Genomic DNA, 15,569 nt, shown 5'->3' with positions numbered 1-15,569 from the left:
AAGTGGTTAGTAGCCCAGACCCTGGAACCAGCCTATCTGAATTCAAATTCCTGTGTTGCCACTTACTGGCAGCATGTCCTTGACAAGTGACTTCATCTCTCTCTGCCTCAATTTCCTCATCTCTTAAACAGGGATAATAATAATAGCATTTACCTCAGAAAGTTGTTGAGAGGTCATATCAAAGGATTTAGAACAGTGCTTGGCACATAATGAATAATAAATATTAGTCATTATTACAGAAAAAAAATTGAGAAAAATAAATGCATCTGCAAGGAATACCAACTAACCTTGCACATGTTATCTGCTGAGTTGCTGTCGAAATAATTGGTAGAGCTGAAATCCTCTAGCCCCCACATCCAGGACCAGCTTTCCAAATATGGTCACAGATGCTCTGTCTGCATTTAATTGGAGCCCACTCCTGTCTGCTTTCAGCTGGATCATTGCATCCAGCCAGCTGTGATCACCAAGGATGTGTGCATGGTCTTCTATTCCCGGGATGCCAAGATCTCTCCGCCACGCTCTTTGCGTAGCCTCTTTGGCAGTGGCTACTCCAAGTCACCAGACTCGTAAGTTTTTGAGACAAGTTTAGCTTCCAGTTGATTTGCCCAAAAGAGCTCAGAATCAGCAGAGCTCTAGGTGTCCCTGGCTTGCTGTTTCAGGGTTAGTTTACAACCTATAAACCATTTTGGTAACTGATACCTGGAGTGCAGTGACTTGAATGTTGGCATTTAATAAAATATTGATGGATAGATGAGTTAATGACGAAAGGAATATTACATTGTGAACACTTCCAAAACAATTTTGCAGGGACTAAATGGTTTTTTAAATGTCATTGTTATTATTTCTAACAGATTACCTGGGATTTTCTTCTCTTAAAGATTTATTCATATTTAAGATATGCAAAAATACATCAATAATAATACATTGAATATCTGTGCATCACCACCCAACTTAAAAAATAAGTATTATTAATACAACAGAAGGGTCAGTACTCCTTCCTCATCACACTCCCCAGAATTTAATGTTTATCATTTCATTCTAGCCAGACTTTTTCCCCCTCATCTCTCCTCTCTTGTGGTAAGAAAGGCAAATTTTTAATTCATTTTTGTATTGTAAATTTTCTAGTTTATCATTCAATTTTATTCATCCTGTTGAAATAAGAATATTCAAAAGATTGAGATGAAAACAGACTCCTAGGAAAAAATATACTTCTTCAGTTCAGAATAGGAAAAGAACAGTCACTGATAAGAAATGTCTGTAATTATATTTGAGAGTAGTTGCAGTCCTTACAGAGGAGACAGTGTTTTAAGTAGAGAGAATTGAGATTTTCCTGTTTTTGTGCTTTATGAAATTAATCAACTATTTGTTTTAATTCAAATAGCAATCGAGTCACTGGAATTTATGAACTCAGTTTATGCAAAATGGCAGACACAGGTAGTCCAGGTAAGCCCTTATTGATTGAGAGGTGATAGTTATCTTTGCATATATTTGGAGTATATTATGTCAAAAACTGGAGAGTCTACCTATGTAGGATAGACACAAAATTTTTTAGAAACTTGTATATTTTACAAGCCAGTTTTGTGGTGGTGGTAGTTTGAGTTACCTTTTTCTGAGTTGCAACATTGTTTGCTTTATGACATGTAATATGGTTATAAAAACTATATCAAACAATATGTTACTGGGCTATAGAATATTATAAATATTCAAGTGTATTAGAATGAATTTGGCTTGAAAAACTTCATAACCATTTCTCTCTCCACCTTAGCCCTAAAAGTAACTTAGCAATATAACTTTACAGATGCTGTCAAACTAGAATTTGAACTTCCTATGCTCTGGAAAGACAAATTAATAAGTTGAACTTGCTCTGTGTCCTTTTTGATGTCTCTTTGGACTGCTGTTGTGCCTCTAGCTTGATGGCCTTAAGCAGCATGTTTCATTTCTGTGTTTTTAAAGTGGAACATATTGGGGCCGGTCCGGTGGCACAAGCGGTTAAGTGAGCATGCACCGCTGCGGTGGCCCGAGGTTCGCCGGTTCAGATCCTGGGCGCGCACTGACACACCACTTGGCAAGCCATGCTGTGGCGGCGTTCCATATAAAGTGGAGGAAGATGGGCATGGATGTTAGCCCAGGGCCAGTCTTCCTCAGCTAAAAAAGAGGAACATTGGCGGATGTTAGCACAGGGCTGATCTCACAAAAAAAATAATAATAATAAAAAAATAAATAAAGTGGAACATAGACAAAAGTCAGGGTTTTGAAAAACATTTGATTAATGCGAGTTTGAATCATTTTAGAGAACATGTATGGAAAAGAAGGCAGGGCCCACAGGTAAGATTTAGTTAAAAACAAAGAAGACTTTGGTATGAATCCAAGTCCCCATGGCAGCTAATTATAGTGTCCAGAAAGTTCCTTGAGGAATTTTTTAAATTAACATAAATTCACATCTTTTATATGTAAAACTAGTATAACATTTTTAAAAGTTGAGAAGTGACGGGGCAAAAGCCACCTGTCATCTACCATCATAACTGAACTACTGAATGTGGGAGGTGGGTGTATAGTCCCTGCCCACCTTTTACCTGTGGATGTATTTTTATATATTTGGAACCATAGTGGACAGACTCTTTAATCTCTATATATTTTCACTTAACATAATAACTTTAGCATTTTCTCAAGTTGCAGTGCCATCTTCATAAGTATCAAAGAATATAAAACAGTTTTAAAACAATTTCAGAGAGTTGCTTTAGGGGAAAAGGGATGAAGTTTTTTTTGTTTTTTTTTTGAGGAGGACTAACCCTGAGCTAACATCCGATGCCAATCCTCCCCCCATTTTTTTTTTTTCTTGAGGAAGACTGGCCCTGGGCTAACATCCGTGCCCATGCTCCTCTACTTTATATGGGACACCGCCACAGCGTGGATTAGCAAGTGGTGCGTCGGTGTGCGCCTGGGATCCAAACCTGCAAACCCCGGGCCACCGCAGTGGAGTGCGTGCACTTAACTGCTGCGCCACCGGGCCAGCCCCCGGGATGAATTTTTATTAATAAACAAAACCCCGTATGTCTTGAGACCAAACTGTCTTAGTTTGCCATGTATATGAATTATTAATTCATTTTGAGCTAAAATTGGAATTAGATTTTTTTTTGTGTGTGTGTGTGTGAGGAGATCAGCCCTGTGCTAACATCTGCCAATCCTCCTCTTTTTTTGCTGAGGAAGACTGGCCCTGGGCTAACATCCGTGCCCGCCTTCCTCCACTTTATATGGGACGCCGCCATAGCGGGGCTTGCCAAGCAGTGCGTTGGTGCGCGCCCGGGATCCAAACCGGCGAACCCCGGGCCACCACAGCGGAGCGCGCGCACTTAACCGCTTGCGCCACCGGGCCGGCCCTGGAATTAGATTTTTCTCTGAAAAAAAGAATTGTTTCCTCTTGTCTCAGGCATGCAGAGGAGGAGAAGAAAAATCTTGGATACATCAGTGGCGTATGTGCGGGGAGAAGAGAACTTAGCAGGCTGGCGGCCCCGTGGAGACAGCCTCATCCTTGAGCACCAGTGGGAGTTAGAGAAGCTGGAGCTCCTCCACGAGGTATCCAAGGGCAGTAGATGCTCAGATGAACTTTTGAGCAAGATTCTCAGTGTCAGTCTTACGTGTACCTTTTCTCTGTGAAAACTGTGTTTTCAGTTTTCAATCATGATGGAGGCATAATATTTTGCTTATTAAAATTGTAATGAGCTTTGTGTTTGCTGAGGCAATAGTGTTGATCTTCTTAGGTGGAGAAAACCCGCCACTTCCTGCTGCTGCGTGAGAGACTTGGTGATAGCATTCCCAAATCCCTGAGCGACTCATTGTCCCCTAGCCTCAGCAGTGGAACCCTCAGCACCTCCACCAGCATCTCCTCTCAGATTTCAACCACCACCTTTGAAAGTGCCATCACACCCAGTGAGAGCAGTGGCTACGACTCAGCAGACATTGAAAGCCTAGTGGATCGAGAGAAAGAGCTGGCTACCAAGGTGTGAATCCGTTCCTCTTTGCTGAGCATTTTTCCACTGTGAGACTGTGAGTTAGTCTGTCACTTTTTTCATTTTTCTTTAAGGGTTTCTATTTCAAGGCCTGTGCTAACACTGTGAATATAGAAATAGATAAGACTCAATTTCTACCCTTAATAAGCCTTACAGGCGAGTGAGTGACAAGCATATAATAGAGTTGTGTGTCTAGAAGGCTGTTGGAGCCCGAGGAGAGGCCTCCACATGAGGGCACTCGTGAACTAACCTTGGAAGGATGCACGGAAGGGAGCTAGTGGTGTCCTGCATGATCAGTGTTAGGGAGTTCATGTGGGCGAGGGACAGGAGATGGAGTTGGAGAGATGGGCCAGGGCTAGATCGTGAAGGATCTTTGTACTGTACTAAAGAGTTTAGAGTATCCTGGGAGTGATGCAGAAATGTTTTAAATACATATTTGTGTTTTAGAAAGACTTCTCTGGCAGTAATAAAAGAGGATGGACTTGTGGTGAAGAGATAGACTAGAGGCAGAAAACTCTTTATTGTAATAATCCAGATGAGAAGTGATAAAAGTTTTTAACTAAGGCAGGGGTCTGTGGGATGAAGAGGAAGGGGTTTACAGAAGGGACATTCAGGAGGTACAGTCGCACTCCTTGTTGCCTGGATTTGGTGGGAGAGGGCAGAGGGGTTGTTGAGGGTAACTCTGAGGCATACAGTGTCTGGGCAGCTCGCTGACAATGGAGTATGGTAATGAGAGGGACTTTGTGTCTGTTTCAATAATTGAATAGTATTCTAGTTGATTTAGGAAAATATGTCCATCCAGAAGCCTTCATGCCTTTTAGTACCAGGGAGAATTGATAATGAAAAGGATGCTGTTGCATCTTAAACACTTTTAAACTATGGTGTTTGCAGTAATTCACTTTTGTAGTCTTGAGAATGGCTTTTTTATCCACTTATTTTTTATTTATTCTTTATTAGGCGTATACCAGGCTTCCCTTGCTGTGTACTTAGTTGATTTCTAGAGCTGTTTGGGCAGTATCTGAGCTCCACTCTGGGTCTTAGGCATGTTATTTTCTCTTCCTGCCCTGCATCCAGGTTTTCCTTTAACCAGGGAAACTTAGACTTCCCTTTCTCTTCCCTAGTGCCTGCAACTTCTCACCCACACTTTCAACCGAGAATTCAGCCAGGTGCACGGCAGCATCAGTGACTGTAAGGTGAGCAGCTCAGATTTCCTGTCCCCAGGTTACACTGCTTTTAGGTGGCTTGAGATGGGCACTAGCATTGTATTTGAGGATGTATGATATATCTGTTCCTGTATTTATTTAATTTTTCAGAGTCAGAACATTGATTTCTGAAGATAAAAGCATTCCTCTGTGTATCTTAGAGTGATGAACAGATGGGAAACATTTTGGCTTTTCCCTGAATCCTTTGGAGAATATTCTGAAGGGGGTGGTATGTTATTGTATAACAGGGCACAAGAAGTTCTGAAGTTCGTGGTGGCATAAAATTTTGTTGCCTTTGACAAAGAGTGAGGTGAACACTTTAAAGAACTTCTGTATCATTCACTTTTTTCTAGTCATCTTCACCTTTTCTGTTGCTTCTTAAACACTCCAACCTCATTCCTGCCTTGGGAATCTTTGCACACTTACTGTTCCTTTACCTGGAATAATCTTCTGTCAGATATTCTCATGATTGGTTCCCTTATCTATTTCATTTTTCTGCTCAAATATTGTCTCCTTGGAGTGGACTTCCCTAACCACCCTAAGTGAAGCCAAGACCTCCCTTTCTAACCTCTTTCCCTGCTTTGTTTTTTGCTTAACGTGTTTGTTGATTGGTTTTTTGTTTGCCTTCTGCACTAAAATGTAAGCTCCAGGAGAGCAGGGTCTCTGCCATATTCTTAATTTTATTTATTTTTTTTCCCCCAAAGCCCCAGTAGATAGTTGCGTGTCATAGCTGCACATCGTTCCAGTTGCTGTATGTGGGAATCGGCCTCAGCATGGCGGGAGAAGCAGTGCCTAGGCGCGTGCCCGGGATCCGAACCCGGGTCGCCAGCAGCGGGGCTCGTGCACTTAACCGCTAAGCCACGGGGCGGGCCCTCTGCCATATTCTTAGAGTGGTGCCTATTGTTCTGAGTGGGGCACATATATAGATAGGGTCATTTAATTAATTCAGGAGGGCAGTAGCAATACTATAAAAAGCCACCTTGCCTCTTCTGTACATGTCTTGATTCCTGATATGATGCTTAGGCCATAAAATATTTGTAAGACTTGTTTTCTTGAGTGACCTGAAGCAGAAGATTTATGAAAGTGTGGTTACTGGTTGTCAAAGCTTCTTATTGCAGAGGAATTTTTTTTCATCTGAATCACACTTGCTGTGTTCTGTTTGATTCCAGTTGTCTGATATCTCTCCAATTGGACGGGATCCCTCTGTGTCCAGTTTCAGCAGTGCTACCCTCACTCCCTCCTCCACCTGCCCTTCTCTGGTAGACTCTAGGAGCAACTCTTTGGATCAGAAGTAAGTACCCAGATTTCACTGAGAGAAGCTAAGAACCAAGGGAAATGCCAGCCTTTCTCTAGCTCAATGGTTCTCAGTTGAGGGCAGCACCATCCCCCAGGCAGCATTCAGAAATAGGTAGGAGCCTTTTCTGGATATCGCAGTGACTGGGGAGATGCTACTGACATCTTTTAACGTCATATCTTACTAACTTTGTGCATCAAATCATTGACTCTCTTCTTAATCCCTTTCTGTTCCTTTTATCCTTCCATTTCCACCCCTGCTTGTCTCCCCAGTCATATAGACATAGGAAGCCACATCTTGGGAAAAATATTTTGATGACACAACAAAATATAAAGGTAATAAAAATAAAAACAAATTTAGCCTAGATTCCATGAATTCATCATTATAATCACTTCTTTGCAATGCACCATCAAATTCCTTTGCCCCGTCTCCGTTCATTATGCTCACCTGTCAGAACCCACCTGCTTATCTTCCAGCTATCTTACTGTACCAACACTGACACAGTTGAATGTGGCTGGAGAAAATAATTTAATTAAATTTAGGATGCCATCAACTGTAAGATGTTGTTATTATTTTTTTTTTATAATTTTATTTATTTACTTTTTCTCCCAAAGCCCCAGTAGATAGTTGTATGTCATAGTTGCACATCCTTCTGGTTGCTGTACGTGGGACATGGCCTCAGCTTGGCCGGAGAAGCGGTGTGTCTGTGCACGCCCGGGATCCGAACCCAGGCCGCCAGCGGTGGAGCACGCGCACTTAACCGCTAAGCCATGGGGCCAGCCCATAAGACATTATTTTATGTGCCACTAAGAAACAAAAAGTACTGCCAACAAAAATGTGACATGCCATCAATTGTAAGATGTGTCCCAATTGGAGAAATGGTAAAGTATAAGAAAAGTAGGCTTTTTAGAATTGGTGAAATACAATTACCTAGGCTAAGCTGCTCTACCAAAATAACTAACAATACAGAACATAGGAATTATTTCTCACATACCAGTCCTGGACTGGTCCAGGTCAGTGGTGCAGCTCTGCTCTCCATGGTTGTTCAGGAACCCAGGTTCTTCCCGTTTGCTTTCTCTGCCAGTCCTTAAGACAGTGGTTCTCAGACTTTAGTGTGCATCTGCATCCCCTGGGAGGCTTGTTAAAGCGCAGATGGCTGAACGTCACCCAGAGTTTCTGATTCTGAAGGTCTGGGTTGGAGCCTGAGAATTTGAATTTCTACCAAGTTTGCAGGTTAAGCTGATGCTTCTGGTCAGGGACCACACTTTGAGAACCACTGCCCTAGGTGTGGCCTTGGCACTAAATGGAAACATATAAGGGAATGGAGTTCATATTCCAGACACTTCTGTTCAGAGGGCTTCAGTATAAGAAGAGACTCAGTGGTCATCAATGATCAATTTCCTTTTGTAACTTCCAAAGGATGACAGTTGAATTTGGGATTAACTTTCTGACACCAGCTTGTCTTCTCAGCCGAGCTCTCTGAAACTGATATTTGCAAGGCCTGTGGTATGCAGGGAGAGGCATTGTTCCTCCTGGTGAGATGGTTGTACCCATTATGCATTGACCTTTACTGAAGCTCTTGCTACCCCTTCTTCCTAACCTCTCTCTTTTAAAGGACTCCAGAAGCCAATTCCCGGGCCTCTAGTCCCTGCCCAGAATTTGAACAGTTTCAGATTGTTCCAACTGTGGAAACGCCCTATTTGGCCCGAGCAGGAAAAAATGAATTTCTCAATCTTGTTCCAGACATTGAAGAAATTAGACCAGGGTAAGTAGTATATTGACCAGGAGTGCCGGTATAAAAAACCAAATCGGCAAGAATTTATTTCCAGCTCTTCTACATGAGGTCTGTATTACAATCTAATGCAAACGGAATCTGAGGTGAAAGAGCTGGGGTGGGTTTCTGCTCCAGTATGTCTTGTACTGCGTCACCACCCTGGCATAGCATGTTGTGGTGGTGCTTTGTGCTCTTTTGCTGTATTACTCTGGCAGATAAGATTCTAGGCCAAATAGATCATTTACCTGTTTGGTTCGATCTAGGGACTTGCCTATGTGTATTTTGATAATCTTCAGCTCATGATCATTTCCTTTTTTGTGAGTAACTTCTCTTGTATCGTTTTTTTAGCTCAGTGGTATCTAAGAAAGGATACCTACATTTCAAGGAGCCACTTGCTAACAACTGGGCTAAACATTTTGTTGTGGTCCGTCGCCCTTATGTCTTCATCTATAACAGTGACAAAGACCCAGTGGAGCGTGGCATCATTAACCTTTCCACAGCGCAGGTGGAATACAGTGAGGACCAGCAGGCCATGGTGAAGGTCAGTCCTTCCCTCTCTTGGCCTTTCATTGCCATGCACGCCCTTCCCTTTTGAGTTCGGAGCTCTGTATTCTGTGGTGTGGAATGTCTTCTTTTTTTTTTTTTTTTAAAGATTTTATTTATTTTATTTTTCCCCCCAAAGCCCCAGTGGATAGTTGTATGTCGTAGCTGCACATCCTTCTAGTTGCTGTATGCGGGACTCGGCCTCTGGATGAACAGAGAAGTGGTGCCTCGATGCGCACCCGGGATCCGAACCCGGGCCACCAGCATCGCAGCGCGCGCACTTAACCACCAAGCCACAGGGCCGGCCCCCGGAATGTCTTCTTTATATCTGGTCTCTCTGAACCTTCAGTGTGAAGTGCTGTGTGCCCTATGAATATGGCAGGGTGATCCCCATTGCCCAGTATCTGTACTAACTTCCTCGTCGTCTTGTGTCTCTTTCAGACATCTAACACCTTTGCTGTATGCACAAAGCACCGTGGGGTCCTTTTGCAGGCTCTCAATGACAAAGACATGAATGACTGGTTATATGCCTTCAACCCACTCCTTGCTGGCACAATACGGTAAGAAGTCGTTCCTGTACTTCCTTCTTCTCCTTGGCTTTTGGTCCCAGGGACATCAACATAAACAGGAAAAGAAGCCTTGTTCCAAACAGGTTTATAGTACAGGAAGGACAGGAGTGTAAATGTGGTTGTAGGGTGGTGATGAGGCCTCAGCTTCTCATAAGGGATCATCTGGTGTCTTGAATGGCTAAGGAGACTCACATTTGCACCCAATTAATCTCTTGCTTTGACTTTTTGTTCTTAAGGGGTCTGCAGCTGGGGTGTATGGGCCTGTATAAAGGAAATATTATGAGAATCTTAATGGTCTCCCAATATTCAGCCCTATGGTCCAGCCTCAGGTCCTAGGAGGGGCTTGTGTCCCAGGGTCACCAGAATGGAGACGACCACTGCCTAGCCTGTTTGCTCAGGGAGCCTGGAGACCTGGGCCTGCAGTGCAGGATAGGAAAAAGTTCAAGGAGGGAACCACAGAGGAAAAAGACCTGTGAGGGGAAGACCATCTGGATCAGTTTTTTAATTCTGCCTCTCCATTTGTCACCCATAGGTCAAAACTCTCCCGCAGGTGCCCGAGCCAACCGAAGTACTAAGTGACTCTGCTGAGCGCCCTCACTCGCCTTCCAAGAGATAAAGAAAGTGTTACCTCTCATTTCTCTTTGTGATTCTTGACGGTTACTCTTGTATGTAATCCTGTGGCTTAACTACTTTTCCCTCCTTGTCCAGCACTTTTTCTAGCTCTCCTGTTCCCCATCTCCATTGCTCTGTACTCTTTTCTTTTTTCCTGTGCTGAAAATCTTGTTAGAAGCATGTGGCCTAACAAAAGGGGAAAAAAACAAACAAAAAAACAACCCAGAGAGGATCCAGTGAATCTCCAATTTTTTGGTGTATTTTGGCTTCCTTTTGTATGATAGGTCCCCATTATGACCACCTCTGATGTCTGTACTGCTGTCTTTGGATATCTTTGTTTTTCAAGATAACATAATACTTTTTTCTTTTCTCTGTTTGTGATATCACTTTAATTTTTCTTGGGTGGCTTAGAGACTAAGGGAGGAGACATCTGGCCTTTTTAGAACCTGAGAGGAGAAAACTGACCTTTTCACCTTCTGTCTCTTTTTGCCATGGCTAATCCCTGCATTTTTTCATTCGGGGAAAAGGTTGTGGTGAGCTTAGAAATGGGACAGGTACATTCTCTGAAATTGGGGCTTACTTAGAACATAGTTACATAATTTTCTTTTAGTGGAAGAGAGGTGGAGAAGATCTTTTAGCAGGCCTGGAACAGTGGCTGCTGTTGACCTTGTAAGAAGAGAAGAGCCAAGGATATTGCCGGTGGATTTCAAAAGGCCATAGGATTTGGCAGTGAGCCGTGAAGGCAGACAGTCAATAGGATGCTTATAGTTCCTCACAGCAGGATTCCTATGAACTGTTTTTCTCCAGTGGAAGGGAGCCTTTTAGAGTTTCTCAGTTCTTTTCTTGGTATTAGTGTGATGGTGGTAGTTTGGAATTTAGTGCAGTGTCATACACAAATATCCCACAAGGAGGGAGTGTTTCACTTTCTGATGATGAACTTGATGGTCTTTATTGTCATTATAATCCTGAGTAGTGACCTTGTGATTGTTGTAGCTCCCTTTGATCAAAGAAATGTAGCTTTTCAAGTATAAACTTGGAAGTCTGCTGAATCCGGTGGTCATTTTCAATGATCCTTGTCAAATTGAAAATATTTTCAATGGGATGTCTCCCTATACTCTTAAGTAAGCAAACATGGCAGGCTTTGCTTTCTGGATCCCAGGATTAAAACCAACCCCCTCCCACTGCTTAAAAACAAAAACAGAAGGACACCTGGGGGCAGCGAAGAGAGTCCACCTGAGCTCTGCCCCAGTGGTTTGTTGTTTGCATCCACTTGGCCTTTCCTCCTTGGTTATCTCCATCAGGTATGGAGGTATTGCTGGAGGAGAAAGGAGGAAGCTCACTGCTGACAGTCTCCTTCTCTGACAGAACAGGGTCATCAGCTTCCAGAGGCCATCATAGATGATACTCTTTTTGTTTCAGCTGCCAGTAAGTTTTACAGGAATGACATGGGAAAAAGAAGGACTCCAGGTTACTTCAGTTGCTTTGCCAGTTGACTTGGGGTTGTTTTGTACCATCTTTACCTTTCTCGCTTGAACCTCTCTGTTTGACCATCCCTTGGGCATTCAGGGAAGTATCTGCTCGCCCCCACTTTGTGGAGACCAAGGGTTCTCAGCCTCGAGGTTGCTGACTCTCAGGTGATGGGGAACTTGATGACTTTCTGCTTCAGGCAGCAAAGGGCAGGGCTGATACACTCTGCAGATAGTTGCTGGGCAGGCTCATTATCACCCAGACTTCCTAGTTGGGCTCATTGTAATTGCTTTGCAAAGAGGAGGAAAAGTGAGGCACGGAGAGCTTACTAAAAGAAAGGATAGAAATGACAAGCTGTGACCTTGTCTGAAAGATGATCAATAAAAACTGTATGGTAGCTTTTTTTAACTTTCTTCCTTTCCTTAAAACATAGGTCATTACCTGTGATATTATTTGTTTTCTAAGCAGTATGTGAGATGTTTTCTAAGCAGTATGTGAGATGTTTAATGTAGTTAGAGGTTTCTTCAAATTGTCTAATGGACACAATATGCCTTTCTGGTGTATACTCAAATTCAGGATCTGCTGGTGCTTAGAGACAGCTTCCTGGACTGGAATTAAATCTAATTTCAGGGAAATGAAATTTGAAGGTTACTTTTAGAATTAAATCATGGATGCTGCTGCTGTTAACGAAGTCTGAATAGAAAGATCCATGTTTGTGACAAAGGGTGATAGAGAAGGCTAAGGGAGAGTAAAATCACGTGATACACTGAAATGACTTTTGTTTTTTCTTCTAACTCAAACAAAACTGGCTTGGAAAGTCTTTGCTTTGGAAGTGTCAGATATTAGAACAGGCTGAATTGGATTGTTGGTGACATGCCCAGGTAAGAAGGCCTCAGGAGGAAGCAGGGATCTCAGGCAGGCATGCTTTCCACCATCTAGGAGCCTCTGCTGTGGCTGACGGGTACAGACAGCCCCTGTTGGTACCCCCTCTTTCTCTAGGGGCCCATCTTCAGATTGGAGTTGGAACAGTTTCAGAATTGATGTTCCCTTTCTGGACAGACCTATCCCCACTTTAAAGCTCTAAGAGAAGAGATATGGCAGGAACTATTTATGAGGCTTTAGCTGAAGCCATAGTGGCAGGAAAGTTGAGGAACAAACTTAATCTTTAAGGGAACCACCTTTCGAGGGTTGTTTTTTTTTTCCCCTGAAAGTATTCCTTTAAACAAGCAAAAAAAAAAAAAGCAAGAAAGAAAAGAAAACTGTTATACAAATTAAAGAGACATGGGTGCTAGTTAAGACTAATCATCTCCCCCTGACAATCCTCTTTTCTCTTGCCAAAGCAAAATATGGCCTCACAGCCCACACCAAACCATTGCCTACACCCTCCTTGTCTCTGCGCCTGCCTGGGAGTCAGTCAGCTCTCAGGCCTGGCTGTGTGGGGCCAGCCAGCCCTTGCACACAGCCAGGAGTGTGGGGAAGGGCTGCTTCTGGCAGCTGAGTGGTCACTTGAATTCTAGTACATGGTTAAAACATGGTGAAGGCGAGGGAAAATGATTTTTCCAAACTAAGAAACCACTTTTTTTCCCCCATCAGTCACATAGAACTTATACAACTACTCATATTTTTGATGGGTTTTTTTCAGCTCTTAAGATGAAGGAGTAAATTAAATTAAATCATTGTGAAAGATCTTTTAGGATCTAAAAATAAAATGACTTCTCCTGGCACGTATTTCAAAGCAAAGACTTTGTTGCCTGCTGCTTGTTGTCTAATTTACAGGGATATTTAATTTTGTAAGGTATTTGTATATTTATACAGCTGTAATTAATTGCACATTGGACTGGAAAAGAAAGGATGACCTAGCGTGTAGCACCTATCGGTACTCTGCATTCCCTTGTGCTCTTGGGTTCTCCCGGACAGTATCAGGGCTTGTTCGTTCGTTTGTTTGACTTGGGTCCTTCATTTATCCTTTTGGTTCCCTTTTTAAAATGTGATTGTTAACTTGCTCCTTAAAAGGAAAAGACTAATTCTGCTGCTGCTCTCAGAAGGTTTGCTGAATGTATTTTAAAAAGGACTCTAACTCATGCACACTGCAGCTGTCCACCGTGGCCAATAATGATTCACCCAAGTGTGTGGCCAAACCATTACTGTATGTAGAAGGAATGTATTGATTTGTGTTTCCTTAATAAATTGAAATTTTAGCTGAGAGATTATCTGCTATTGTTGTTCAAAAGGCCATTTATGAAATTCGTATTTGAGCCCCATAAAATCTTAGGAAAACCTCTAATCATTTAAAGGAAGAAATTAGAGTTGATGTAAATTTCGTGTTAAAAAGTCACAGCAAATGGCTATGCTCAGATGGAAAGTCTGAGCTGAGGTTGGTCTCTTGCCAAACCCTGGCTGTTGTGTGTTGTTTTCATGTCTTCGAGGTAATTTTTTCATGCTGCATATTCTGGCATCAGTTCACCTAAGGAATCCATCAGCCTTCTCACGTTTGAAGAATTGTCTTAGACTTTGTGGCTCTAAAGTACTTGTCTATTGAGATTTAAAGTCTCTTGTCACCATCCTCATGCACTACAACAAAACCCATGAAGCATAAGTGGCCTTTTTGAACCAAGACTTTGCAAACTGATCTCTACCCAGTGAAGGAGTTGAGCACATTAGCAACAATGTACATTATTAATTTCAGATTTTCATTTTCATGTTTTATTATGTAAATATCTGATGTTTGGAGCTTGAGTATACAGAATGTAAATATAGTTCTTGTATTTGTACTAATTCTGGTTCTTTTGCTGTATAGCCTTAGATGTGCAATGCAGACATTATCTAACTGTGTATGGTAACCTTGCATCACGGAGCTATTGGTGAACAAGGTAAAAATAATAAAGGTGCAGCCAGTGCCATCAGAAGGCTCTTGATGTGCATTTATTCTTGCACCCTTTGAAAGGTATTTACAGAAAGATTTTTCTTGATTTGGAAAAATATTTTTCTAGGACAAAAGTCTCAATGCTATGATCTATGTGTTCCTTTCTGATAATTCAAAACAGCAGTTATTATGTAATCAGGAAAGCTAATGTGCTGTTTCTCTGAAAGCACTTTCCTATGGAAGTGGCTATTTCAGGTGGAAGATTTGTCTTTTTTTCTCCTGAAGCTTCTCTTTATATACCTACTGATGATTCTGTAGTGCTGTTCGGGGGTTTTTTCGGGGGGCATGGGGGTGGAGGGTTTGAAATTTTCACCATGTCAGCTTAATTTAACAAGTTCCCGTTGTGAGCAGAGGATGAGCAGGGACCACTGTCCTGGGTGCTTAGGGACAAACAGAAGAAGGGAGGGAGAAGCAGCATTCACGCAAAAAGGAATGATTCATTCAACTCATATCTGAGTGCTGACCCTGTGCCTGGTGTGCCTTCTGGATGTTTCAGCAGCAAACAGAGCAAGCCCTGGCACTCATGGCCCTGCCATTCCAGTGAGGAAAGATACTAGTTACACAAATTTAGAATGTCAAGTGTAAGTATTACAGAGCAAAATAGAACTGCGTAAAAGAGAAGGAATGGGAAGGAGGCATCTAATTTTTTAGATCATGTGATCAGGGAAGACCTCTCTTGGGAGATGACATTTGAGTATACTTGTGAATGAAAGAATGGGTAAGCCATGCAGATCCCAGGCAAAGAAGTCTCTAAGCAGAGAAATTAAGCCCTTGAGGCAGCACTGTCCTCAGTAGGTTCCAAAAATACCAAAGAAGCTGGTGTGGAGTGAGGGGGAGAGCACTAGAGCCATGATATCAGAAAGTAGCCAGGGACCAGGTGGATTAGGGCTGAGGTGCCTTTAATTTCATTAGAGTGAAATAGGAAGCCAGTGAAGGGTTTTGAGAAGATGAGTTACATGATCCTATTTGTGTTTTTCAAAGACGGTCTGACCTCTAAGTGGAAACAGCCTGTGTTTGGAGGGTCGAGGGACGCAGTGGAAGAAGGGAGAAGCACAGGAAATGGTTGCGCTGATGTTCCAGGGGGGATGGCAGCTTGGACCTAGGTAGGAGCAGTGCGGGCGGGGAGAAATGGTCAGATTCAGGATAGGTTTCAATGTTAGAGCTAAGAGTTTGCTGAG

The 15,569-nt window shown here is 42.5% G+C and overlaps 1 protein-coding gene across 2 annotated transcripts in view; it reads left to right on the top strand.

Annotated features, from left to right (window-relative positions):
• KIF1B (kinesin family member 1B) overlaps nt 1-14,374 on the top strand; it is a 143,248-nt gene extending 128,874 nt beyond the window's left edge. For both annotated transcript variants that reach the window (XM_087446840.1, XM_087446838.1), the window contains 10 exons: nt 433-566; nt 1,382-1,443; nt 3,428-3,573; nt 3,759-3,998; nt 5,129-5,200; nt 6,379-6,500; nt 8,119-8,268; nt 8,626-8,818; nt 9,262-9,380; nt 9,922-14,374. In XM_087446840.1, coding sequence (XP_087302966.1) covers nt 433-566; nt 1,382-1,443; nt 3,428-3,573; nt 3,759-3,998; nt 5,129-5,200; nt 6,379-6,500; nt 8,119-8,268; nt 8,626-8,818; nt 9,262-9,380; nt 9,922-9,964 — 1,281 coding nt within the window. In that variant the 3' untranslated portion in view covers nt 9,965-14,374. The remainder of the gene's footprint in view (nt 1-432; nt 567-1,381; nt 1,444-3,427; nt 3,574-3,758; nt 3,999-5,128; nt 5,201-6,378; nt 6,501-8,118; nt 8,269-8,625; nt 8,819-9,261; nt 9,381-9,921) is intronic.
• The last annotated feature ends 1,195 nt before the right edge of the window (nt 14,375-15,569 follow it).

This window comes from Ceratotherium simum, chromosome 22 (assembly GCF_057802395.1).
Source record: "Ceratotherium simum simum isolate JZ-2026a chromosome 22, ASM5780239v1, whole genome shotgun sequence".
Taxonomy (NCBI): domain Eukaryota; kingdom Metazoa; phylum Chordata; class Mammalia; order Perissodactyla; family Rhinocerotidae; genus Ceratotherium; species Ceratotherium simum.
Note: the sequence above shows the minus strand (reverse complement) of the source record. Positions and strands in the feature narration are given on the sequence as shown.